The sequence below is a fragment of the Lissotriton vulgaris genome, chromosome 1_1, assembly GCF_964263255.1.
Source record: "Lissotriton vulgaris chromosome 1_1, aLisVul1.2, whole genome shotgun sequence".
NCBI lineage: Eukaryota > Metazoa > Chordata > Amphibia > Caudata > Salamandridae > Lissotriton > Lissotriton vulgaris.
In genome coordinates, this window is record NC_141685.1 from 129,657,814 (window position 1) to 129,682,504 (window position 24,691).

General features: G+C 48.8%; 1 protein-coding gene across 2 annotated transcripts in view; it reads left to right on the plus strand.

Moving 5' to 3' along the window:
• The window catches only part of LOC147737760 (uncharacterized), a 168,319-nt gene extending 145,058 nt beyond the window's left edge, over nt 1-23,261 (plus strand). Inside the window, exons 3-5 of one of the 2 annotated variants that reach the window (XM_086943986.1) lie at nt 17,048-17,119; nt 17,780-17,833; nt 18,371-23,261. In XM_086943986.1, the coding sequence (XP_086800112.1) occupies nt 19,486-20,631 (1,146 nt within the window). In that variant the 5' untranslated portion in view covers nt 17,048-17,119; nt 17,780-17,833; nt 18,371-19,485 and the 3' untranslated portion in view covers nt 20,632-23,261. Of the gene's footprint in view, nt 1-17,047; nt 17,120-17,779; nt 17,834-18,370 lie in introns of those variants that run through there. The other variant, XM_086944064.1, reaches the window with a different exon arrangement.
• The last annotated feature ends 1,430 nt before the right edge of the window (nt 23,262-24,691 follow it).

Genomic DNA, 24,691 nt, shown 5'->3' on the forward strand with positions numbered 1-24,691 from the left:
TTAGTACACGGTTCTTAACCTGGGGCAGGGAGTTCTCGACTAATTTTGACACAAAAAGGTGTGGGTATGACTCGCTACTGGTTTTCAGGCCACTATTAATATTAAAACATTTCTCGAATCGGGAATAAAAATCACTGGTGTCTTCGTCGTGTTTCTGTTTGCAGGCTGAGATTGCATCCCAATCCTCCTTTTTAGTTGCCAATAATCTTGGCAAGACCTGTACTAACAATCCTGGTAATGCTTTAGTTTTCGCCCCAAGACCTAAACCTGGGGTTCGACCAGTTTCTTCGGTTTCTAATTCAGCCCAATTAATCTTTTTGTCTCCCACTTCCCATTCTTTTTCCTTGAGTTTCTCGTAAATACCGGCAGGCAATAACACTTTCAGTATCTTCATAATGTCTGGATAGGTGTAATCTCCCATTAGTAACATGTCTTTTATTTCACGGTGGAAACCTGCAGGGTCTTTATCATGACTGGGCACTATTTTCTTCATTTCTAACAATTCCATTTTAGTTATAGGCGTGTATACAAACACGCGTTCAAGGGTATCATCGGCTTTCCTGACTGGATGTACTTCTCGTAAAGGATTCTGTTTGTCTAGGTGATATGGTTGCCTGACTGGGGGTGGAACGGAAACAAGATGTGGAGTTAAGAAGGTTCTATACTTGTGACGTTGTTCTAGAATTATTTCAATCAGATCGGTACCTAGACCTCTCCATCTTCTCATGAGTAAGTCCTGCAATAAATTATATAATGGACCTGGGTCAGATGCTTGGTTTTCATACTGTATAATGAGGTGTTGGGTCATGTATATACCAGCTAGTCGCTGTTCTTCTGGAGTAAGACTTAAAAATGTTTGCACTACTGAATCGTCTTTATATATGCTGTCATCCCCGGCCCACTGTACCGCGGACCGGGCTAGTTCCTGATCACGTAAGGTATTGAGTTCGTGATAACCTACTCTTTCTTTCAGTACTTTATCAGTAATTTGGAATATATGTTCAAGGGAACATCGCTCTGGTTTCGGACAAAGGTAACGTTTCTTGTTTTCTAAACGAATGGGTCTGTCGAAGGGCTTATCAAGAGGGTACTGTCTAGGTAGTTTCTCTCTACCTACATATGCCACCAAGTCTCCCCTCGCCTGTTGCGAGGTTTCTGCTGGATTCTCTGGTTCTTCCTCATCCGAGGTCTCTTTATCGTCTAACCCAGAACGCCTTTCAGATTCTCGACGGGCATGTATTGCTATTATTTCTTTACGGATCTTTCTAACCATAGCATGTATACTTCTCTCTCTATCATGTTTGCCCTCGGCAATATTCTGACTCCATCTTGACAATCGCCCCATCTCTTCTTGTGGAAAGCTAGGCTGATCTTGTTCCCTTATCAGACAATTAACCAAAAATCGCATTATTAAACCTTGTGCCTCGACTTTCTGATGTGACATGGCTTCACCAACACACTCGGGTCTTTCTCCTGTTCTAATAAAATGATATATATTGTCTAGATGGTCTGGCATTTCTGGTAATAACACCAAGTAATCTGTAACACGTCTTAAACGTAGGGATGCTAACAACATGGGTCCTGTTTTACCAGGCACTGTGTCATATCTGCAATCTGTAAGCTGTTCTTTAAGCTTTTCGGCTGGGGCTGCTTTAGGCGTACGCTGCATTGCTAATTCTCTCATTGTCATACGTTGTAACTGTGGCGGGGTGCGATAACCTCCTGTAGCACCTCCCGTGGCGGAGGCTTGAGCATAACCTGGCTGTAGGGTCGGTATCTGTAACGGAGTTGGAACCTGAGCAGCGCCAGCCCCAAAGGGATTAAGCGGATGAATACCAGGGAGAACAATAGGGGAAGTGACAACAGGTGCGGGAAGTGGTGCGGGAGGGATCTGCTGTTGCGGACCTGGGGGCAGATGATCAACAGGGGGTACAGGTACAGGTGGTACGGTTACATTGGTATATGCGGGAGCTACGTCGTCTAAATAGGAAGAGAGGAAAATATCTGCTGCGGTTTTGTGACGTAATTTAGTCGGAACCAATGGAGGGGGCAGATCTTTCGGTATTTCCGGGGTCGCCTTGGGCAGGCCGTCGGCCAGGACTGGATACAGTCCTGTCATAATGGCATTACTCTGTCTTTCGTGTTGTTCTATTCTGACTCGCTGCCCTTCTTCTAGTAATTCTTTTTCTTTGGCTTTTTCGGAATCTTCTCTACTTTTCTCTACTTTTCTGAGCGCCTTCTCTGTCCGTCTATGTGATTCTTTACGCCATAATTCGATGGCATCTTTCTGTGATTGTCTGGCTTTCTTTTTCCATAACGCTTCCTCTACTCTCATGATGCACTCGGCATCCCATGTCCCTGTAACGGGCCATCTCTGATTCTCTGCTAAGTCTTTCGTATAATCCACCCACAAGTCTAGATATAATATGGCATCTAAGCCGTGCTTGTGGTACATAAAATGTCCAGGAGTGTCCCTGGGTGGGATGGGAACTGCTTCTTCGAGTATCCCTTTCCTAGTTCCTATCTGTCGCAATTTCGAAAATAAAGGCATAGCTACCTCGATCTAGACACAATGAAAACAATAAGAAAATGCAAACAATCACTCATACCACGACATTAAAACACATTGAAACATTTCGAAACGAACAATAATAACTGGATATCTGGATACTAGATGCACTGCTAAACAGTACAGATACACTGCTAAAACAGTGCAGACCGGATTTGTGTACCCAAACCCGTCTTGACCGGACACAAATCAATGCACCCGTCTTGATGCGTCCCCAGCAACGGTACTCACCGGGAAGCACGGAACAGAAGGCCTCGGAAACTCGTCTGGACTGGACCGCTACGACATCACTGCTGCTGCTGCGCACTACGCATGCGCCTCGACACTACTGGTGGGCCTCTCGATACCTCGGACACTGCTCTCTCGGCTGGGCTCTGGTCGGGATCCTCCGCACTCCTCACCGCCTCGTCTGGATGTCGACCGCAGTCTCCGTCACCTCCGTAGGCCTGAGGGAGATACAGGAAAACCTGCAGATGCGCATGGGGTCCGTCACAGCTGTAGTCGGGGGCAAAGCCTGCGACGCATCACCGGCGCGTGGGGTGGGGGAGGGGTCCCTATTCGGGCGCCAAATTATGTGGTAAATATTTTACCGTATACGAGTTTGCCAGATAATTATGGATAATTAAAGAAAATAGCTCAATCAAATGAGAGGCAGAGTCCGTGGTGTCTGAGTCATAAGGGCTTTAATCATAAATGATGACTCGAGCCATGGAAATCTATTCCATCAATACAAGGGTTCGGGTATGCAATGATGGCAGGAAAGATGTCAACGATTTATTCACAGTACATGACATATATAGTAAAATGACACAATAGCATTGAATACAGTAGGCGTGACAAGTGAAATGTATATGATAAGAACACATGTCCGTAGCAAAAAGGCGTGAACAGGGGTGTGCACAGAGGCGTACACTAGACACGTCACAGAAAAGTGTCACAAGTGGGTGGATGCTTAGAGAATTCTTGCAGAGTCAGCTGAAACCTGTGGCCTGAATGCGCGCGCAGCTAATATGACGTGTGATTGACGTGCATCTGGAGGAAGCTAAGGGTCTGACTTTTAGCACTAGTAGAAGAGACAGAAGTCTGGCATGTCAGATCGACCTGTCCCTATAACATATCTGATATCTAATATTTGGAGGATGTTTAATCTAGAGTAAAAGGTCACTTGGGCAGAGGCTACTCTATACTGAATGTTACTGGGTGTATAGGTGCCTGCGTGTCTACGTGCGGGGCCATGGGCCTACTCTGGTAACGGGAACTGTAAATTACTTGCACGGAGACAGGGAGACTTGCTCTTTGCTCTGCAGCCGGGGATATGTTTACCTAAATCACTAAACAGGAATGTGTTTTCGAGGAGCTGAGCTGGCTACGCTGATAACTTGAAGGTAAAATACTGTTTTTGGCAGGCAGACCAGGCCGAGCCGGGCACCGCTCGCTTGGCAGGAAGTAAGGCAGAGGTCAGGGATGCATCTTCATGCTGCAGCTTTCAGAGGCAGAGACAGACGTGGCTTGAAGACAGAATTCAGGGCCTAGCTCGGCAGAGCCAGGAAAAACGTGAAAGTACACCATATAAAGACGGTGGCACGGCATACTTAGGAACTGATTTATCAATCCATTCATGGTGGATTTGATAGAGGACATGTTAACGTTGGACGCAAATGTATTTGCGTCTTCATATTCGGTTGTGGAGGGAAATTACATGTACTTGAAACTCGTACATGGAGCCGTTGGGGTACACGTTAGGGGACACAATTGACCATAAAAATTTCAATTACCTCACACTCACAAACCAGACATGGAATACACAACCTAGTAGAGGCAGGTTTGGATGGTTAGACCTGAGACACACTTTACAAGCTGCTTCTGCGGGTGGCACAATCAGTGCTGCAAGCTCACCAGCAGCATTTGACTTACCGGCCATTGGCACACGTAGTGTACTGTACTAGGGACTGACAAGTAAATCAAATAAGCCAATCATGGAGTCACTAATTCATTACATCAATTTAACATATGGAGTGTGAGAAGTTGGCCTGATATGTGATGTCCACTATTCTAGTGGGCACCTTGTATCAGTCCAAACAACCCTTATGGTGATGGTTGTAAAGTCAACCTTATAGACCAGCTATCCTAGTGGTAGCATGGACAAAGCAGTCTTAGGCTAAACTCAAGAGGGCATGTGAAGCCAGCTGTTTTACCTTATGCAATCCCTTTAATACAAAGTGAAAGGACACCACACAGGTAATATATATAAAATATATATGTATTTATTACTAAATTAATCCTTTATGAGGGCAGAGGCACAAGCACATAACAAGATACTCAATAAACATACAATAAGTTGCACAATATGCAGTAATGCCCTAGGGGCACCTAAAACCATATAATAAAATAGTGGTATTAGAACCACGTCACGAACAAAGGATAGGCCTAGGGCCTAGGGAATCGCTGGGTCTACGCTGTACTACCAAGAGTTAGGAAGCTGGAGGCCCACGGGAGGCGTGTGCAGTGTCTGTACTCACACGCGGGTTACCATAGAATGGGAACAAAATAATTAGAAAGTAGTTCTTTAAGGACACTTCTGACTGGGCTAGGAACTAACTATGTGAAACTAGGACACTAGGATAGTCAATCTTCACAGGACCACCAAAGTACTCGCGTTACCTCACCCACAGGAAGCGGGTGCATAGGTCCCAAAGTGTGTTGGGTTTCGTTGTTGATTCCTATGGAGCCTTGGAGAGAGATGCTGCAGGCGACCAGGAGAGAAGTGTCCGGTTGGATCCAAGGGCGGATCGAGAATGAAGAGTACCTGAAAGCAGAGGGGGCAGAGTCTGGGTCACTAGCCAGTGACCAGGATGGAACCAGAAAGGAACCAGGCGATGTCGGGAAGCAATCAGGTGATGTCGTGAAGCTTGTCTCTGCTGCCACGTGGACCAGGAGGTGTCGACGACAACCAGGAGCTGGGCACGGACTGTCCCAAAGGCTCTTGCTGTCGGTGGTGTCGGCTTCCGGATTGGAGTCAACAAGCCTTCGCAAAGGCAACCCACGCAGGATTCGAAGAGGGCTTCTTGATCAGACCAGCAAGGTCTGATGGACGTCTCCTTTTCAGGGAGGCAGGGACCAGTCTGGAGCAGCCAGACCAGCATTGTAGATTCAAAGGTTCCTCGTCACAGAGGCCACAAGCCAGCGGGCAAGTGACCGGACAGACGCGTCGACCAGGAAAATGCAGAAGGACTCCACGCAGAACTCGTGGAGTGTGGAGGGCTGATCTTCGGTGCAGTTGGTGCTCGGGGCTGGGGCTTCTCAATCCCCAATGCACAACTTCGAGGGTGCCTCAGAAGTTGCACAGAAAGCAATTTGCTTGCTTTCCAAGATGGCCGGTCCCACGTCTCGCGTCGCCTCCACTGGTCTCAGCTTTGCTGTGGCTGTGGATCAGGCTGAAGGAAGTCCGGGTCTTGTCAGGCTCTATGTTCGGGCTCCGGCGGGAGCGACGACAAAGCAAACCGTTGAGCGCTTGATGGTGCCTGCTTGCACAGGGTGGTCACTCCTTGACCACAAGGGAGATTCTTCAGTCGTCTTCTTCAAGGAGATCGTCGAAGGTCCAGAGTTTTGTTTCAGTTTTCGAAATCAGGATAATCTAAAGTCTTGGGACTCAGCTCCTACCTATATACCAAATCTAGTGTCTGGATTACCTGCTGAGTCCCTCCTATGGGTGGGACCAGGGAAGGGGGTGGGTACACCCCTTTCCCTTTGTCAAGTTTCGTGCCAGAGCTGGGGCTGGAGTGTCCCAGCAACCAGTTTCAACTGGAGTATGCATGGAGCACCTTGTGAGCCCCAGGCAGTGTCTCATTTCATTTAGCCCTCCCTGCCCCAATACACTTTGGCCTGTCTGGGGTGGTGCTAGCACCTCCCTGTGACAGGAAACCTTTTGTCCAAGCCTCCCTCGCTGGAAGGGCTCCCAGCAGCAGGAGGTCAGACTTGTGTCTGTTGCAGCAGCATCCATTTTGTGATGCTGAGGCTCTGGTTAACTTTAACCGGGATTAGTAGGAACAACATGTCTTCCCCCTCTAGAAGGGTGGAATGCTACCCCCGCCACCAGAACTGTTGAAGGGGTAGTATTCCAAAGCGTATGACACCTTACACGACATGTTTTGATAAAGCCAAACCAGAGTTAGCCTTTAACCGCAAGGTTCATAATGCACTTAAGAGTATATGGTATGGCAATATCATGGAACAGCTATAAGGACATGGTTCCGCAAGCTGCAGACAGACTCAGCTCATACTAGAGCACCATCTCACATAAAACCCAGCACTCTGCCTTCAGGATTGTTAAGGCCTGCCAAAGGATTGACTTATAGGTGCATATGTGTCTATATATAAGGGTAGATATAGGAATACTATATCTAAGCAAGGGGTGATTACACCACCTTGCCCCAGCTGAGTGATCAGCCAGTTGTGTCAGATTGGGTGGCCAGCCAGGGGTGGTATAATACATGCTGCAGCCCCTGGTAGGCCTTGGATGCACCTATGCCCTGGGTACCTATGGTACACTGTACAGGGGCTGATAAGGTGAACCAATATCCAATTGGAGATGTACCTAGAGTACATGGAGTCCATTTTACAATGAGAGCAGATTGCCTGGGGTCCTGATTAGCAGGATCCCAGGCCAACTAAGTCGAAAGCCAGCTAAACACAGGGAAAAAAAATCTGGGGTAACCATAGTCAGGTATCCATCCTCCTACATGGAGCACTTGCACTATGGCACTGAATAGCAGTGGTACAGTGCCCAAAGCATCTAACCAGCAAAAATAGAGGAGACAACAGCGAAAAATGGAAGGGAGACTCACGTTATTGGCACCAGGTCTAACAGTGGGCAGTATTTAGGACTGGAAAGATAGAAAGAGGTGATAAAAAAGAAAGATCTTGTATGATAAAAGGAGGGCTGTGAAGAGAACAGTGGTTGACTGGGTCAAGATCAAGTCTCCCAGATCCAAATTCCGTTTAAGGTTATCAAGGTTTTCAAAAATGCAATAAAGACGAGTGACCATAGGAATTTAAGTTGAGTGGTGACGTGTCAGGCTAGTGCTAGTTTTGATACTAGCACCGCAACTAGAGAACCTGATTCAGGCTCTGAGGTGGAAGAGCCTGTTGCACGAGAAAGGGGCTCTGGGCCACTTCGCTTGAAATGTATTCCCCGACGTTTACACAATTGTGTTTCTTAAAGTGAGCTCTTTCCCATTTCCCATGCACCCCCAGGGACGTAACACAGGCCCCCGCAGCCCCTGCAGTGCCAGGGGGGGGGGGGGGGGGGCAAGCTCCAAGGGGCCCCCTTGACACTGCACAAAGGCCAGAGAGCTCCTAATTGAGCCTAGAGGGGGCTTCTCTTCGCACCATGCAGGGAGGCCCCCTCAATTTTCGTTACGCCAGTGTGCACCCCAGTTATCTCTTTGCCTATAAAATCGCTTTGTTGATTTCTTCAAAGATCGTAACTGCATTCTCTATTATGTTCTTTGTATCCTTTGCATTCATAATGGTTTCCTTTAAGTTTAGAATGTGTTAGGGGCGAGAAGGTGTGACGTCCTGTGTCATGATATGTTATGTTATGTTATATGAGGATTTCTAGAGCACAGGTACACCGCCAGGTTTCTTGGCACTGTGAGAGTGAATAGATGAGTGCAGTTGTGGGCCCGAGATAGCTAGTTCTAGGCCGTAGTGAAGAGCCAGGTCTTTAGCTGTTTTCTGAACCGCAGATAGTCTCCCTCAAGCCTGAGGTGAGGAGTTAAAGCATTCCAGATCATGGGACTCAGGAAAGAGAACCTAGTCTCGCTAGCACGTTTGCGACGGATTCTGGGCACCGTCAGGAGGTTCTGGTGCGAGGACCTCCAAGTCTGCTTAGGTAGATGTTTATTGATCAAAGAGACGATGAATCTTGGGCTGGTGTCTTGAATAGCTTTGAAGAGTGTACAACCAGCTTTGCGCAAGGCTCGTTGCTCCACTGGGAGCCAGAGGAGGTCTCTAAGCTGGGGGGTGATATGGCATCGCCTGTCCTTAAGATAGATGATCCTCGCAGCTTGATTTTGAATCATTTGCAAGTGGTGTCTCTGGAATTGTGGGAGTCCAATGTAGAGGACATTCCTATAATCAATTTTAGAAAGGATTAGTGCTATGGCGATTTGGGTGATGGCTTTCTTACTAAAGAAGCGTCTGATCTTGCACCTATGCCCTGGGTACCTATGGTACACTATACAGGGGCTGATAAGGTGACCCAATATCCAATTGGAGATGTACCTAGAGTACATGGAGTCCATTTTATAGTGAGAGCAGATAGCCTGGGGTCCTGATTAGCAGGATCCCAGGCCAACTAAGTCGGAAACCAGCTAAACACAATGGACCTTGAGAAAGAAGGTCCACTCTGAGAGGCAGATGTAGAGGGTGGCACAAAGAGAGGCGCAGATGGTCCACGTACCACAGCCTTTTGACCAGTCATGGGTGGTAAGAATTGCTTTGCACCAGTCATGGTGAATCTTCCTGACAACTGGAGGAATTAAGGATATGGGAAAAAAAGGTGTAGTGAAGAGAAAAACTCCACCTCAACCAAAACCCAACCCCAACATTTCCCATAGTGTAAACTGGAGGGCACACAATTGTGGACAATGGACGTTTTCACAAGTTGCAAATCGGTCAACCTGAGGGCGACCCACAGGGCTAACATGTTCTGCACCAGAATCCAAAAGGAGATGCCGTTCGTGCCTGGCAAGATGAAGCCAACTCAGTCTGAGAGCTGACCAGATGGTTGGCACCTAGCCAGGCCCAATGCTGGTGCAAGTCGAACCCAGAGACTGGCCCTTTTGCGCCACCGGAACTTCACTTTTTTGATCTTCCAGTGGCACAATGTGCCACTGCATATTTATAAGGCCACGTAAACCCACCTGATTGTAGATTGCATGAGGCATGCTGGACAGGACATCAATGTATCCTTCATCTACTGCTCAACTCTGCAGGACCAGCGACAGAGCACAATGGAAACCTTCTGAAAGGAGAGCCTTCGAAGAGTCCACGTTATGATCAACACGCCAGACGATGTATGATTTTTATCTTCCAGAAGAGACTGCCTAGGTGGAGGGGAAACAGGCTGATGAAATTACATCGACCACCTCCATTGGCAGCTGGAAGGAGCTCCGATGCCCCTTTCAATCTCTAGAAATTAAGGTGGAGGCTCTGGAGGGTGAGGCGCGGGTCCTGCCCCTCTTGATCTCCAGATATGAAGGAACCATCAATATATCCATCCGTCCATCCATCCAGCTATCCATCCACATTCCACCCACCCATCTGCCCAGCTATCCACCCACAGATCCATCCATCCACCCATCCGTCAATCCATCCACCCACCCACACATCCATCCATCTATCTATACATCCATCCACCCAGACACATCCATCCATCCGTCTGTCCATCCATCCACTCGCAAATCCATTTATCCATCAACCCACAGATACATCCATCCATCTCACCCATCCGTCCACCCACACATCCATCCATCCATCCATCCATCCACTTCTTTCTTCTCTCTCTGATCGCTTTCTCTCCACCTCTCCTCCCAGAGACATTTTAAGGCCTTGGCAAAGTGGGCTCTGGCCCCAGGCCCCAGCCTTTCAGGGGCCCCTGATAGACCTGGCTCTGTTCTCCACACAGCCCTGCCCTGATGATCTTGAATGGTTTTTAAACACAGTTTGTTTTCATATATTTGTATTACAGGTGGGTCTCAGGGAGTGTGCGCAGTGACGTCAGTGAGCTGCTGCTAAGTCATTGGACACACTTTAGAGTCTGGAGCAGACTGATTGGACCATGAATTCACAACTGGTCTGCGCAGGGGCCCCAAAATGTTTGATCCAGGGCCCCCAAAATCCTTAAGATGTCCCAGCCTCCCCTTACTCTCTTTCCATCCATCTAACTTCTCTACCACCCCCACATGGAGAAGCAGAGGGCCCCCCACAAACAGAAGCATGGGGGCCCCTCCACATGGAGAAAGAGAGGGCCCCCACAATGAGAAGCAGAGGGCCCCCACAATCAGAAGCAGAGAGGCCCCTCCCACATGGAGAAGCAGAGGGCCCCTTCCACATGGAGAAGCAGGGGGTCCCTCCCACATGGAGAAGCAGAGGGCCCCTCTCACAAACAGAAGCATGGGGGCCCCTCCACATGGAGAAAGAGAGGGTCCCCCACAATGAGAAGCAGAGGGCCCCCCAATCAGAAGCAGAGAGGCCCCTCCCACATGGAGAAGCAGACGGCCCCTCCCACAAGAAGCATGGGGGTCCCTCCACATGGAGAAAGAGAGGGCCCCCCACAATGAGAAGCAGGAGGCACCCTCCTATAAGGATACGCAGGGGGGACCCTCCCACAAGAAGAAGAAGCAGGGGGCCCCTCCCACAAGTAGAAGCAGAGGGCCCCTCCCACATGGAGAAGCAGGGCGTCCCTCCCACATGGAGAAGCAGAGGGCCCCCCACAAACAGAAGCATGGGGGCCCCTCCACATGGAGAAAGAGAGGGCCCCCCACAATGAGAAGCAGAGGGCCCCCCAATCAGAAGCAGAGAGGCCCATCCCACATGGAGAAGCAGAGGGCCCCTCCCACATGGAGAAGCAGGGGGTCCCTCCCACATGGAGAAGCAGAGGGCCCCTCTCACAAACAGAAGCATGGGGGCCCCTCCACATGGAGAAAGAGAGGGCCCCCCACAATGAGAAGCAGAGGGCCCCCCAATCAGAAGCAGAGAGGCTCCTCCCACATGGAGAAGCAGAGGGCCCCTCCCACATGGAGAAGCAGGGGGTCCCTCCCACATGGAGAAGCAGGGGGCCCTCTCACAAACAGAAGCATGGGGGCCCCTCCACATGGAGAAAGAGAGCCCCCCCCACAATGAGAAGCAGAGGGCCCCCCCCAATCAGAAGCAGAGAGGCCCCTCCCACAAGGATAAGCAGGGGGCCCTCCCACATGGAGAAGCAGGGGCTCCCTCCCACATGGAGAAGCAGGGGGTCCCTCCCACATGGAGAAGCAGAGGGCCCCTCTCACAAACAGAAGCATGGGGGCCCCTCCACATGGAGAAAGAGAGGGCCCCCCACAATGAGAAGCAGAGGGCCCCCCAATCAGAAGCAGAGAGGCCCCTCCCACATGGAGAAGCAGAGGGCCCCTCCCGCATGGAGAAGCAGGGGGTCCCTCCCACATGGAGAAGCAGGGGGCCCCTCTCACAAACAGAAGCATGGGGGCCCCTCCACACGGAGAAAGAGAGGGTCCCCCACAATGAGAAGCAGAGGGCCCCCCAATCAGAAGCAGAGAAGCCCCTCCCACATGGAGAAGAAGACGGCCCCTCCCACAAGAAGCATGGGGGTCCCTCCTCATGGAGAAAGAGAGGGCCCCCCACAATGAGAAGCAGGAGGCACCCTCCTATAAGGATACGCAGGGGGGACCCTCCCACAAGAAGAAGAAGCAGGGGGCCCCTCCCACAAGGAGAAGCAGAGGGCCCCTCCCACAAGGATAAGCAGGGGGCCCCTCCCACATGGAGAAGCAGGGGCTCCCTCCCACATGGAGAAGCAGGGGGTCCCTCCCACATGGAGAAGCAGAGGTCCCCTCTCACAAACAGAAGCATGGGGGCCCCTCCACATGGAGAAAGAGAGGGTCCCCCACAATGAGAAGCAGAGGGCCCCCCAATCAGAATCAGAGAGGCCCCTCCCACATGGAGAAGCAGAGGGCCCCTCCCACAAGAAGCATGGGGGTCCCTCCACATGGAGAAAGAGAGGGCCCCCCACAATGAGAAGCAGGAGGCACCCTCCTATAAGGATACGCAGGGGGGACCCTCCCACTAGAAGAAGAAGCAGGGGGCCCCTCCCACAAGGAGTAGCAGAGGGCCCCTCCCACATGGAGAAGCAGGAGGTCCCTCCCACATGGAGAAGCAGGGAGCCCCTCTCACAAACAGAAGCATGGGGGCCCCTCCACAGGGAGAAAGATAGGGCCCCCACAATGAGAAGCAGAGGGCCCCCCCCAATCAGAAGCAGAGAGGCCCCTCCCAAATGGAAAGCAGAGGGCCCCTCCCACATGGAGAAGCAGGGGGTCCCTCCCACATGGAGAAGCAGAGGGCCCCTCTCACAAACAGAAGCATAGGGGCCCCTCCACATGGAGAAAGAGAGGCCCCCCACATTGAGAAGCAGAGGCCCCCCCCCAATCAGAAGCAGAGAGGCCCCTCCCACAAGGATAAGCAGGTGGCCCCTCCCACATGGAGAAGCAGAGGGCCCCTCTCACAAACAGAAGCATGGGGGCCCCTCCACATGAGAAAGAGAGGGCCCCCACAATGAGAAGCAGAGGGCCCCCCAATCAGAAGCAGAGAGGCCCCTCCCACATGGAGAAGCAGAGGGCCCCTCCCACATGGAGAAGCAGGGGGTCCCTCCCACATGGAGAAGCAGGGGGGCCCTCTCACAAACAGAAGCATGGGGGCCCCTCCACATGGAGAAAGAGAGGGTCCCCCACAATGAGAAGCAGAGGGCCCCCAATCAGAAGCAGAGAGGCCCCTCCCACATGGAGAAGCAGAGGGCCCCTCCCACAAGAAGCATGGGGGCCCCTCCACATGGAGAAAGAGAGGGCCCCCCACAATGAGAATCAGGAGGCACTCTCCTATAAGGGTACGCAGGGGGGACCCTCCCACAAGAAGAATAAGCAGGGGGCCCCTCCCACAAGGAGAGGCAGAGGGGCCCCTCCCACATGGACAAGCAGAGGGGCCCCTCCCACATGGACAAGCAGAGGGGCCCCTCCCACATGGAGATGCAGGGGGGCCCTCCCACATGAAGATGCAGAGGGGCCCTCCCACATGAAGATGCAGAGGGGCCCCTCCAAGAAGCAGAGGGGCCCCTCCTAGTCTTCCACAGGGGCCCCCAGGGGGAGGCAGCAGCAGTTCCCCAGGGAGGGGTTTATTCTGCATTTATTTTAGGATGTTTATAAAGCGTGAAAGAGGCCGGGGGGAGTCAAGGCGCCTCGGATTAAACATTTATTATCACAAGTTGTGCACAAGAATAGATACACACAGTATAACACCCCCCAGAGGGACAGACATCAGGAGTGGGGTACAGTGGGGTTCAGTGTCAGCTGCACAAGACACGATCACACCACAAGCCAGAAATACCCCAGAGATCCGCCCCCTCCAGAGAGGACACTTCAGGGTTAAAGGTCACTATTGGGGACGGATCATTGAGGGGGTTTTGGGGGGGGGGCGTAGGGGACAGCAGCATCACTGGAGCCAGGCCCCGGGGCTGAAAGATGGAAATGGATCAGGACATTTCCCTTATTTCCCTCATTCTGAGGGAGGAACACGTGCCTCGTGTGTAGTGCCTCGTGTCTGGTGTGTGGTATTAAAGCCCCTCGGTCCGAGCCACAGTCCTGCCTCTGGGGGGCGCCTCTGGACAGGTCCAGGGGAGCAGTGTCTCTCTTCAGGGTCTGTGCATAGCGCCCCGAGGCTCAGCGCGGAATCAGAGGTGCTGTATGGTGTGGAATGAACTCTGGGCTCCTCTGCCCTTAATGAGAATCCTTCACCGAGAGGCCTGTCCAGAGGAGGGGCAGAGGAGGAGAGGCCTGTCCAGAGGGCAGCGGAGGAGAGGCCTGTCCAGAGAGGAGGGGCAGAGGAGGTGAGGCCTGTCCAGGGGTGCAGAGGAGGAGAGGCCTGTCCAGGGGTGCAGAGGAGGAGAGGCCTGTCCAGGGATGCAGATGAGGAGAGGCCTGTCCAGGGATGCAGAGAAGGTGTTGCCTGTCCAGGGGGGCAGAGGAGCTGAGGCCTGTCCAGGGGGCAGAGGAGGAGAGGCCTGTCCATGGGGCAGAGGAGGAGAGGCCTGTCCAGAGGTGGGGCAGAGGAGGAGAGGCCTCTCCAGGGGTGCAGATGAAGTGAGGCCTGCCCAGGCATGCAGTTGAGGAGAGGCCTGTCCAGGGATGCAGAGGAGGTGAGACCTGTCCAGAGGAGGGGCAGAGGAGGTGAGGTCTGTCCCAGGGGGGAGGCAAAGGAGTTGAGGCCTGTCCAGGGGGCAGAGGAGGAGAGGTCTGTCCAGAGGAGGGGCAGAGGAGGAGAGGGCTGTCCAGGGGTGCAGAGGAGGAGAGGCCTGTCCAGAGGTGCTGAGGAGGTAAAGGCTGTCCTGGGGTGCAGAGGAGGTGAGGCCTGTCCAGGGGTGCAGAGGAGGAGAGGCTTGTCCAGGGGTGCAGAGGAGGTGAGGCCTGTCCAGGGGTGCAGAGGAGGAGAGGCCTGTCCAGGGGTGCAGAGGAGGTGAGGCCGGTCCATGGGTGCAGAGGAGGCAAGGCCTGTCCAGGGGAGCAGAGGAGGAGAGGCCTGTCCAGGGGTGCAGAGGAGGTGAGGCTTGTCCAGGGGTGCAGAGGAGGTGGGGCCTGTCCAGGGGTGCAGAGGAGGTGAGGCCTGTTCAGGGGTGCAGAGGAGGTGGGGCCTTTCCAGGGAAGCAGAGGAGGAGGGGTGCAGAGGAGGAGAGGCCTGACCAGGGATTCAGAGGAGGTGAGGCCTGTCCAGGGGTGCAGAGGAGGTGAGGCCTGTCCAGGGGTGCAGAGGAGGAGAGGCCTGTCCAGGGGTGTAGAGGAGGAGAGGCCTGTCCAGGGGTGCAGAGGAGGTGAGGCCTGTCCAGAGGTCAGAGGAGGAGAGGCCTGTCCAGCGATGCAGAGGAGGAGAGGACTGTCCAGAGGTGCAGAGGAGGTGAGGCCTGTCCAGGGGTGTAGAGGAGGAGAGGCCTGCCCAGGGGTGCAGAGGAGGAGAGGCCTGTCCAGGGGTGCAGAGGAGGAGAGGCCTGTCCAGGAAGGCAGATGAGATGAGGCCTGCCCAGGGGTGTAGAGGAGGAGAGGCCTGCCCAGGGGTGCAGAGGAGGAGAGGCCTGTCCAGGGGTGCAGAGGAGGAGAGGCCTGTCCAGGAAGGCAGAGGAGATGAGGCCTGCCCAGGGGTGCAGAGGAGGAGAGGCCTGTCCAGGGATTCAGAGGAGGTGAGGCCTGTCTAGGGGTGCAGAGGAGGTGAGGCCTGTCTAGGGGTGCAGAGGAGGAGAGGCCTGTAACTAAGCAGATTCTATGTCAGTTTGCTATTTGATATTATAGAAAAACGTTTTCTTATTTCTTAGCACACATTTGTTGAGGTGGTCTGTCAATTGACTTTACAGCTAGAGTTATTTCTGATTCTGGCTTTTGATATACTTTAGAGGTTCCCTTTATGTGATTCTCCTGCAAATATTATGATAATTATTTCTCTGACTGAGTAACCATATTTATGCCTTCAGTAATTATTTGAAACCTATAATATAGCTTTGTAGCTTGTTGTAGCTCCAAAGGCATGGGCCTTTACCATGGGAGTGATCCTTTAATGGGCAGTATTGCCAGCGATGGCTGACTATAAGGTCATTACACTGTATGCCCCATGAGGGCAGAATGTGTTAATCAATAAAACAACAGTGTCCCAGAGACCGAGGGGGTTGAAACACCTCCAGTACTCCAAACTGCTGTAAGTGTGAATGTTGAACAGTTAACAGTAGCATACAGGACCACAGGGGTTAATTGTTGAACAGTCACAGCAATAGCTGTGAAAGGAGGCTGAAGTCGGCCGCTGGCTCTCCCTGGGCTCGGCTAAACTGCTTTTCATCATTCAGGTGAGCCGGGGAGATGCAGGAGATGAGCAGAACCCCCCCTCCTTCCGAAATGCCAGTGACACTGCGAGCTACGGGGGGAGGAAGGGGGGGGGGCTCCTGTGTGGCCTGCTGCAGGCGCTATCTTCTGCCTTCTCCTGCCCAATCCATATATTTCAGAGAGGCAGAGGCTGTGTATTAGGACATTGTAATGTTGAGAGCAGCGGGCCTAGATCAGGTTGTATAGGCTGCTGCTGCTCCGTTGTCTCCAATGGAGGTCTAAACATTTCAATGTTCCCAGCTTTGTCTCGTGAAGGATTTATTTATACTGACCCTCCGCATCATCCCTTCAGATAAGTTATAGATAAAAGCACCAACACATTGATGCTTTGTTGCTTCCATTTCTCAGCATTCAAACTCTGCATCAGCTTGAACGTGAATTGCAGTTGCTCAGAGAGCTTGGTTTGAATAAATATAAGAGTCTGGTTGATTTATGAAGTGTGGGCAGAATTATGTTCAAGGACTTTAACATACCTTTGCAAACCAGATTGTTTTGATTTGCAAGTTTCATGGTCTGTAAATGTTAAGATGGGGTTATGAAGACGTGGACTGGGTTGTTAGGGTTTCTTCTCTGAGACTGTGGGTGCACTCTATATTCACAGAGACCTTTTCCAGCAAGGGATCGTGGTTTTTGGTGAACCAAAAAAGTATTTATTCATACCCATATTTGCATCACAATGGCCTCCAGAGAACAAGAGATTCTTTTGTTTTGCAAGTACAGGACGGTTATTTGTAAAATGTGATGAAGTGTGATAGTCGTCTGACGCAAAACTATTTCTTTACTTCCTTTCAAGGTATTCTGGGATGACCAGGCAGTGCAGCGTGGCTGCCACCCTTGGAGGAACAATATATAATATAACTGTCAGGTAAGGATTCCTATAACTCTTAAGTTTCCTTTTCCCCGGTTTCTTCTTTCTCTATTCCCTTTCTTGATCTCAGTTTTTTTTTTGTCTCTTCAGCTTCAACATTTGACTCCCTCTGTGCACTATTCTTGTTGTTATCCAACTTCTGATAATAATATGATGGAGCCACATTCCTCCTGGAAATGTTGGGGGTGTAGTGCAAGTCCAGTTCCTTCTTAGGTCAGTTTTGCCCAGCAGTTCCTTAACTATTGGCACATTTGGCTTCTCCTCTACACCAGGTGATACTCTCCCCCCTCTGACTGTTCTTTCTGCGTCTTTTCTCTCTTGATCTGACTTCCATCTCTTTACTTCCTCCTAAACTATCCTTTTCTGTCTTATCTACTACAACCAAAAGACACAGTATAAGTGTGTGGACACACATGCACACAAGGCTTGCTTTAGAGTGGTGCAACCGGTGGAGCCGTACCTGGTGCTGACCTTGGAGGCACTGTGTTTATATGTAACTTATGGGTTCACAAGCATCTGCTGCACAGTTTCCTGTGCTGGACCCCTGAGGTCAAAGTGGAAGATAGCTTTTTTTCCCCTTTGCTCTATTTTGTGTTTTTCTTTTCCTGACCCTTTTTGGTTTCCTTTACTGTTGTGCTGTTTTTTTCACTTTTTCAGGTGTTGCAGTGCCTGGTTCCTGTAGGAGGAGCATGATGAGTTCTGAGCCACCAAGTAAGTCCTTATCATCCGCACAATTTAAAATAGTGAATTCCACTGAGCTAACTGGACACCGTGTCAGTCTACAGTGGCATTTAAAGCATTGATTACAACTAGGCGAATTCCTTTTTTCAATAAAATGTCCCTTCCTAGATCACTGGAAAAAGGAATAGATGAATAGTTTAAGTGAGTAGGGGAGTAAGTAACATCTAATAATTCATTAAAAGAATTACAAATATCTCACTATCATGCCAGCCTGTTTCACAGAGAGTGTAAATTGATAGTGTTGGCTGCTTCTGAGAATCTATGTCGCAATATATGTGCAACTAGTGTTTCTTTCTTAATTATTAAATACGTTTTCTCTCACATCCATGAGCTCCAGTAATCCGAAGCTCCCAATCTACAGTGTCCCCGAGCTGTTTCACCACTATCAGAAATGATACTCAACAGATTTCCTGGCTTGTTTTTGTCAATACTTTCTTTGTGCAAAGTATAAGGTCACAAATATTTTTTCTTTGTGTTCATTTACAATTTTTGACTCCATTTCTACAGGTGACTGAAGCATGAACAGAAAAAAGAAGGTTTAAATTTAGTGAAACACAACGAAAAGGAATATTTTAAGGAAAGTTAAAACATTCTCGAGCTCTTGAGAAGAAACACATTCTATGTGCCAGGAATGGTGAGGATGTTGGAGCGGAAGAAACTGGTGAATGAGAAAGTTGTCAAATCCCTATAGTAAAATTGCCATAAATGTTTACCAAGTGTCAGTAACTCAGATTGAGGAGAACATTGGCCACAATCGATCCCCACGCAGTGCACTTGAGAAAACTCAGTGCTGTACATTTTGTTTTTATGGTTTATGAGAAATGCTTTGGAGACCTAAACCCTCCCCAACCGATCAGCATCTGTAGACGTGTTGTGATGTGACAGAACCGTCAAAAAGACTAATATTCATGGTTTACAAGCGCAAGCTTTTGTCTCTGTCTCCTGAAGACGAGAGGAGAGAAAAGATTGTTTAAAAGAAAGTCATTGTAAATACTCTTTCTCAGATGTCGTTACAGCAAAGATGCTGGATTACCATTTCCAATATAGGAAGATTTTCTCCACCTGCTCTGTCTCTTGGGTTGATCCGAGTGGTTTCAAAGTGTCCTATAACTCCAAAGTCTATCATGTACCTGTCTTAGCCACTGAACAGAAAAAGCATATACTGGCACAGGAAGTATAAAAGGGGCCAGTGTTACGCTATTGATAATTCATAAACCACCCTGGCATGCCCTAATCATCTGTCATTACTTGTATGAACGAACATACCTAACAGGCAAACACTAAAGCCCAAAGACCTTATCAGTGCCTTTAAAACTCCTAAATCAAATGTGATCAAACTAGAATCACTAAATGAGACTAATTAAACAAGAGAAAATTCACCCGGGCATAACTTGGAGAAAATGAATCCATGAGAGGCCTCTTAATCAATACAAGGGGCTCCTCAGTGAAAGTTAATAAGACAAGTTAGATCGGTGCCTTTAAAGGTAGGAAAATAATTTCCAGTTAAAAACTATAATTAGTTGAATACATATGTTAAGAAGAGCATCTGAAATGTATTTTAGAAGTTAATGCTGAGTGTAACATAAACAAGTACACGATCAGAAATCAAATTCAGTCTTAAGATGACATGTATCCAGGAACAAACCCAACTTGGAGAAACAAACAACTCTAATAAGAGCAATGAATGTGAGAACAGCTTTAGTTGTCAATCCCACCTCACTAAATATGAGAAAACTAGCGCTGGACGAAAACCCTATCAGTGTCCCGAATGCCAGAAACACTTCAATCACAAATCCAATCTAACATTACATGAAAGAACCCACACTGGGCAAAAACCTTATCAGTGCTCCGAATGTTGTAAAAGCTTCAGTCATAAATTCAGCCTTACTGTACATGAAAGGACCCACACTGGACAAAAACCTTATCAGTGTTCTGAATGTCAAAAAGGTTTCTATCACAAATCCAGTTTAACTCAACATGAGAGAATCCATACTGGACTCAAACCTTATCAGTGCTCTGAATGCCAGAAAAGCTTCAGTCGGAAAATAACTCTCACTCACCATGAGAGAACTCACACTGGGCAAAAACCTTATCACTGCTCTGAGTGCCAGAAAAGCTTCAGTCAGAAATCCCACCTTACTGTGCATGAAAGAACCCACACTGGGCATAACCCGTATCAGTGTTCTGAATGTCAAAAAGGTTTCTATCACAAATCCAGTTTAACTCAACATGAGAGAATCCATACTGGACTCAAACCCCATCGGTGCTCTGAATGCCAGAAAAGCTTCAGTCGGAAAATAACTCTCACTCACCATGAGAGAACTCACACTGGGCAAAAACCTCATCAGTGCTCTGAATGCTGTAAAAGCTTCAGTCATAAATCCAGCCTTACTGTACATGAAAGGACCCACACTGGGCAAAAACCTCATCAGTGCTCTGAATGCTGTAAAAGCTTCAGTCATAAATCCAGCCTTACTGAACATGAGAGAACTCACACTGGACAAAAACCTTACCAGTGCTTTGAGTGCCGGAAAGGATTCAGTCAGAAATCCAGTTTAATTGAACACCAGAAAACTCACACTGGACTAAAACCTTATCAGTGCTCTGAGTGCCGGAAAAGCTTCAGTCAGAAATCCACCCTTACTGTGCATGAAAGAACCCACACTGGGCATAAACCGTATCAGTGTTCTGAATGCCAGAAAAGCTTCAGATTGAAAACAACTCTCACTAGACATGAGAGAACTCACGCTGAGGATAAACCTTATTAGCTCTTTGAATGCTGGAAATGTTTCAGTCAGAAATCTGGTCTCACTCAACCTGCGAGAACTTACCGGGAAAAACCTTGTCATTGTTCTAAATGCCAGGGAAGAGTCTGCTGGAGATTCAGTTTCATTCAACAAGAGAGAACCCACAATGAGAAAGAAAATGACTCGTGCTCTCAATGTGACAAAAACTTTAGTTGTAAATGTAACCTTTCTACATAAGAGAGACAATGTGGGAAAATAAAAGGTGCTCACTGTAAACCCTGGGGGAGGTTTCAGCATCGCAAAACATTTACATGAAGCAGCCACAAAGACATCAATCCATTGATTGTCCAACAAACTGTCTACTGAGAAAAGCACACAGTGAGGGATGGAAATGCTTGAATTACCTAATTCTTTTGTAACTATTTGTGGCCTCATTCCATTCAGTATGTTTTGCTCCCTGAGTGTTTATAAGCAGTGGCTCTGACCCACAGAGACCATTCGATCCTGAACTTTGAGGCCACACCTCCAAGGATCAGGAATGCTTGAACCTCAAACTGTTTCCAGCCTTAACGAGCCTCACCAGGGGGCTGCAGCAGGAGTCCCTTTGTCATAGGTCTCTATGGGACCAACATCTGTTTATGTCTGTACCACGTAGGGCTGATCATTGAGAAAAACTAAAGATGATGTATGGACTGGTAGTTAATCTCTGCAACATCCCACCACATTATTCTCTAGTCTTTGTGTAACTACAGATGAGGTCAGCCATATGCAAACCATTCTTGGCCCCATCCTAAATAGTCCTAATTGTCACGTCCTCTCTGGCTCCTCAGGATCAGGGTGATACTATATGGGGTCCACCTACTGACTTCCCCCACACTCTGACTATTGAAATATACAGAGTATAGAGATAATCAAGCGAGGGATGGGAAAGGGTAGGAACTTCGGTGGAAAGGGATTAACTGTAACAAAAAAGCATAACATTAATACTGTACAGCAATCCTATCTACTCTCATATGTTCTCGCTAGAATCCTAACTATACCTTATAGGTCTTTCCCAACAAGATGTTCTTCTTGCGAACAGATAAACAACACCACCTGTAAAAGACAATAATCATTCATCAACACCACACCAGTACCCGTGTATTGAAACACAAAAAATCCTTTTACTCAATCATACTCACATCCACAACCAGCGGATCCCAGAACAAAAATAGAACAAAATTATCCTTCTCCAAAGATAAAAAATAGGGTTCAAATCCAGTAAGTTCCTGGTGGAAACAACTCAGTGTCAGTCTTGAGCCAAGAAAGAAAAAACACACAGTTTGGGGTTCCACCCAACGTGGAAAAAACACTAAAGGAAATCCAGAACTTTAGTCTCCCACAAGTATACTGTCTGAACAGGATAGGAAGTCACTCTGGAATACATATATATCTTAGCATATATCAATTAGGCCAAGTGTTTGTCATTGATAAGGTACAACTATACCCTTTAAAGATCGAGTGCAGGGTGAGATGCTGCCATGGCTCCTAATCTGAAAATCACCAAAAACAGAAGGAATCCACAAGTTCTCCGCAGCCGTGAGGGAACTCACTTCTTTGATCCACACGCTCAGACGAGCGGTGATCAGGAATACAGCCCGCCGCAGCCGCGAGCGGGCAAGGAACAAGAGCAGTTCACGCTCAGCCGAGCGGAACACAAGAAGACGCCCGCCGCAGCCACTAGTGGGCAAAAATGAAGGAATCCGGATCGCGTCCTCACGGAAGATGAGACGCGAGGTGGTACATCGGCTCAGCTGAGCCTCCAGCGATACACGGATCTAAGGAAAACAACGGGAAGAAACACAGGAATCCAATCCTCCAACAGCACGGCTGTTGACAGAGTCCAGGAAAGCCAGAATCATGTACAACGCTATCGCGTTGTCACGTGATTTTTATCAACTAGCGCTGCTTCCGCCCAGAAGGCATTCTGGGACATGTAGTTCTCGATGTCTATAACAATGTAGGCGCATGCAGATCTCAGTTCCTGACACTAATGACTTCTGTTCCAAAAGGACACAGCCTCGTATTACAAAGATCCACATGAGTGGCCTCCTTCCATCTTCTTTTTGTTTCAAATGGAACCTGCTATCCCCTTAACCATGACTCAGGCCTGCCACGTTCCATGCTTTGGCTCTTATCCTCAACCTTGAACCATCTCCATAACTTGGAAGCTTCGAAGACTTCGCAGCTGTTGTAACTGCTTGAAGTTTCACAAATTTTGATGGCCGTGGATTCAGGTTCAACTTGATGACCCAACTCTACTCTGTGGGAAATTTGCACTTCAAGCCACTTCTGTGCAGCTCGTCACCTTCTGAGAATTCCAGTGATAATCATTACCTGAGACTAAACTTATCTTTGTCCTCTCGAGCATAGCTCCCAAAGTCAGCTACAATTTTGTAGGTGACTTCCTGATTGATTCCGTAGAACTGCTTGTTTTTTATTTATTTACCTTTTTGTTTGGTTTTGACAATTGTTTTTGCTAATTAATAATCCTTAAATCACAGCCCACCTTTAGATTTTGCTTCTGAATAATTATTAAATATTCTTTTTGCTCTAAACTTGGTTTGAATCTTACAGTTCCTTGTCTATTTTTAATAAACTATTGAAATTTGTGACTTCCACTGTTTTGCTTTTCCTTCGAGCGTGTTTTAGGCCATACTGCTCAAGCCACGTTACCAAAAGCGTGCTAAGAACACTTTAGTAGAAGACACATTTACCTTTGCTGGCCAAAGTTTGGAAAATGCAAAGCAGGCTGAGTCCAGAAAGCACTCTAAGGTTACTGTCTTAGGTGGCATCTGCACTACCTGTAGATGCAAAAATCAAAGATTATGAGAGAAGCTGTTAGTGGAGAAGTGTGGCTCACTGGTTAGAGGGGGCAGACCCTGATGCAGAGGTCCGACCTGGGACCAAGGTTCAATTCCCGACGCGGCAGGGTCTTGAGCTCAAAATGTCCACGGACTCGATAATTCTCGCCTCGGTGCCTACTCGAATCATGGGTTCACACTCTGCAACTCTGGGCAATAGTTTGCTTAATCTCCTCTACAGCCCCACCGCGATGGGATGCCTGGTCTTCACCTTGGGGATGCCCAGTAGGGGTTATCTCGCAGGGAAAGGCAGGACAGGTTCCCAAAGCAAGCGCTAAGAGACCTGTCGGTGATTTGGCGCTATATATATCAAAATTAACATAACATAACAAGCTGTGCCCCTGGAATTTGAGACTGCCGCTCAAACAGTTGAAAGAGCTCAAGAGGCACCCGTAAGCGATTCATGTCTCAGCAACTAAGACTGCCCGCTCCTGTCATACAACACTCACACTGAATCACACTCCCTGTGCAATGTACAAACGTTTACATAAACAAGTTCTGTTGTGCTTTGTGAACAGGCTTTCACCCCCCTTTGTATGCAAATGAGTTTCTGTGATCAGACACCCCAGGCTCCCATCTCTTCTAGTGCAGATGATAATGTGGAAACTAACGAGATCACAAACTAGGGCTGTATTGAGAAATAATCGTCTTCCAAGTCCCACAGTAGTTTTTAGTTCTTTATTAGTATTTTAAATGTACATTCCCCATCCTGTTCCAAGGTAGAGTAAAGTTTGCGAAGCGCGACTCTCTTGTGGCCTTCTCCCCACATTAGGTCCATAAGAACAGAAACAGAGTCCAATTTCCTGAAGAAGCGCAGAGGCAGGTAAACTAAAGGGATCGAGAAGCAATATAAATGTATTAACAGCATTTTTGCATTTTTCCACTCTACCCATGGGTCGATAGTTGCAGGGAGCCCCAAAACAACAGGGAGCTGCAAACCTTGGATATCACCTAAGTTGCCCTGTACACGTTCATTGTCGTGTGGTAAGTTCATCGCTTAATACCTGAAGATGTTAGGGTGTCACCCCAGTGCTAATTGGGGCAGCACTTCCTGTTTTAAGTTGTTAGTTTGCGGTATGTAACTGTTACCACGGATTTTTTACAACGCATACCATTACAACGCAGGTCATTTTACAACGGATACCTTTACATCGCATTACACTACAACGCACATACTA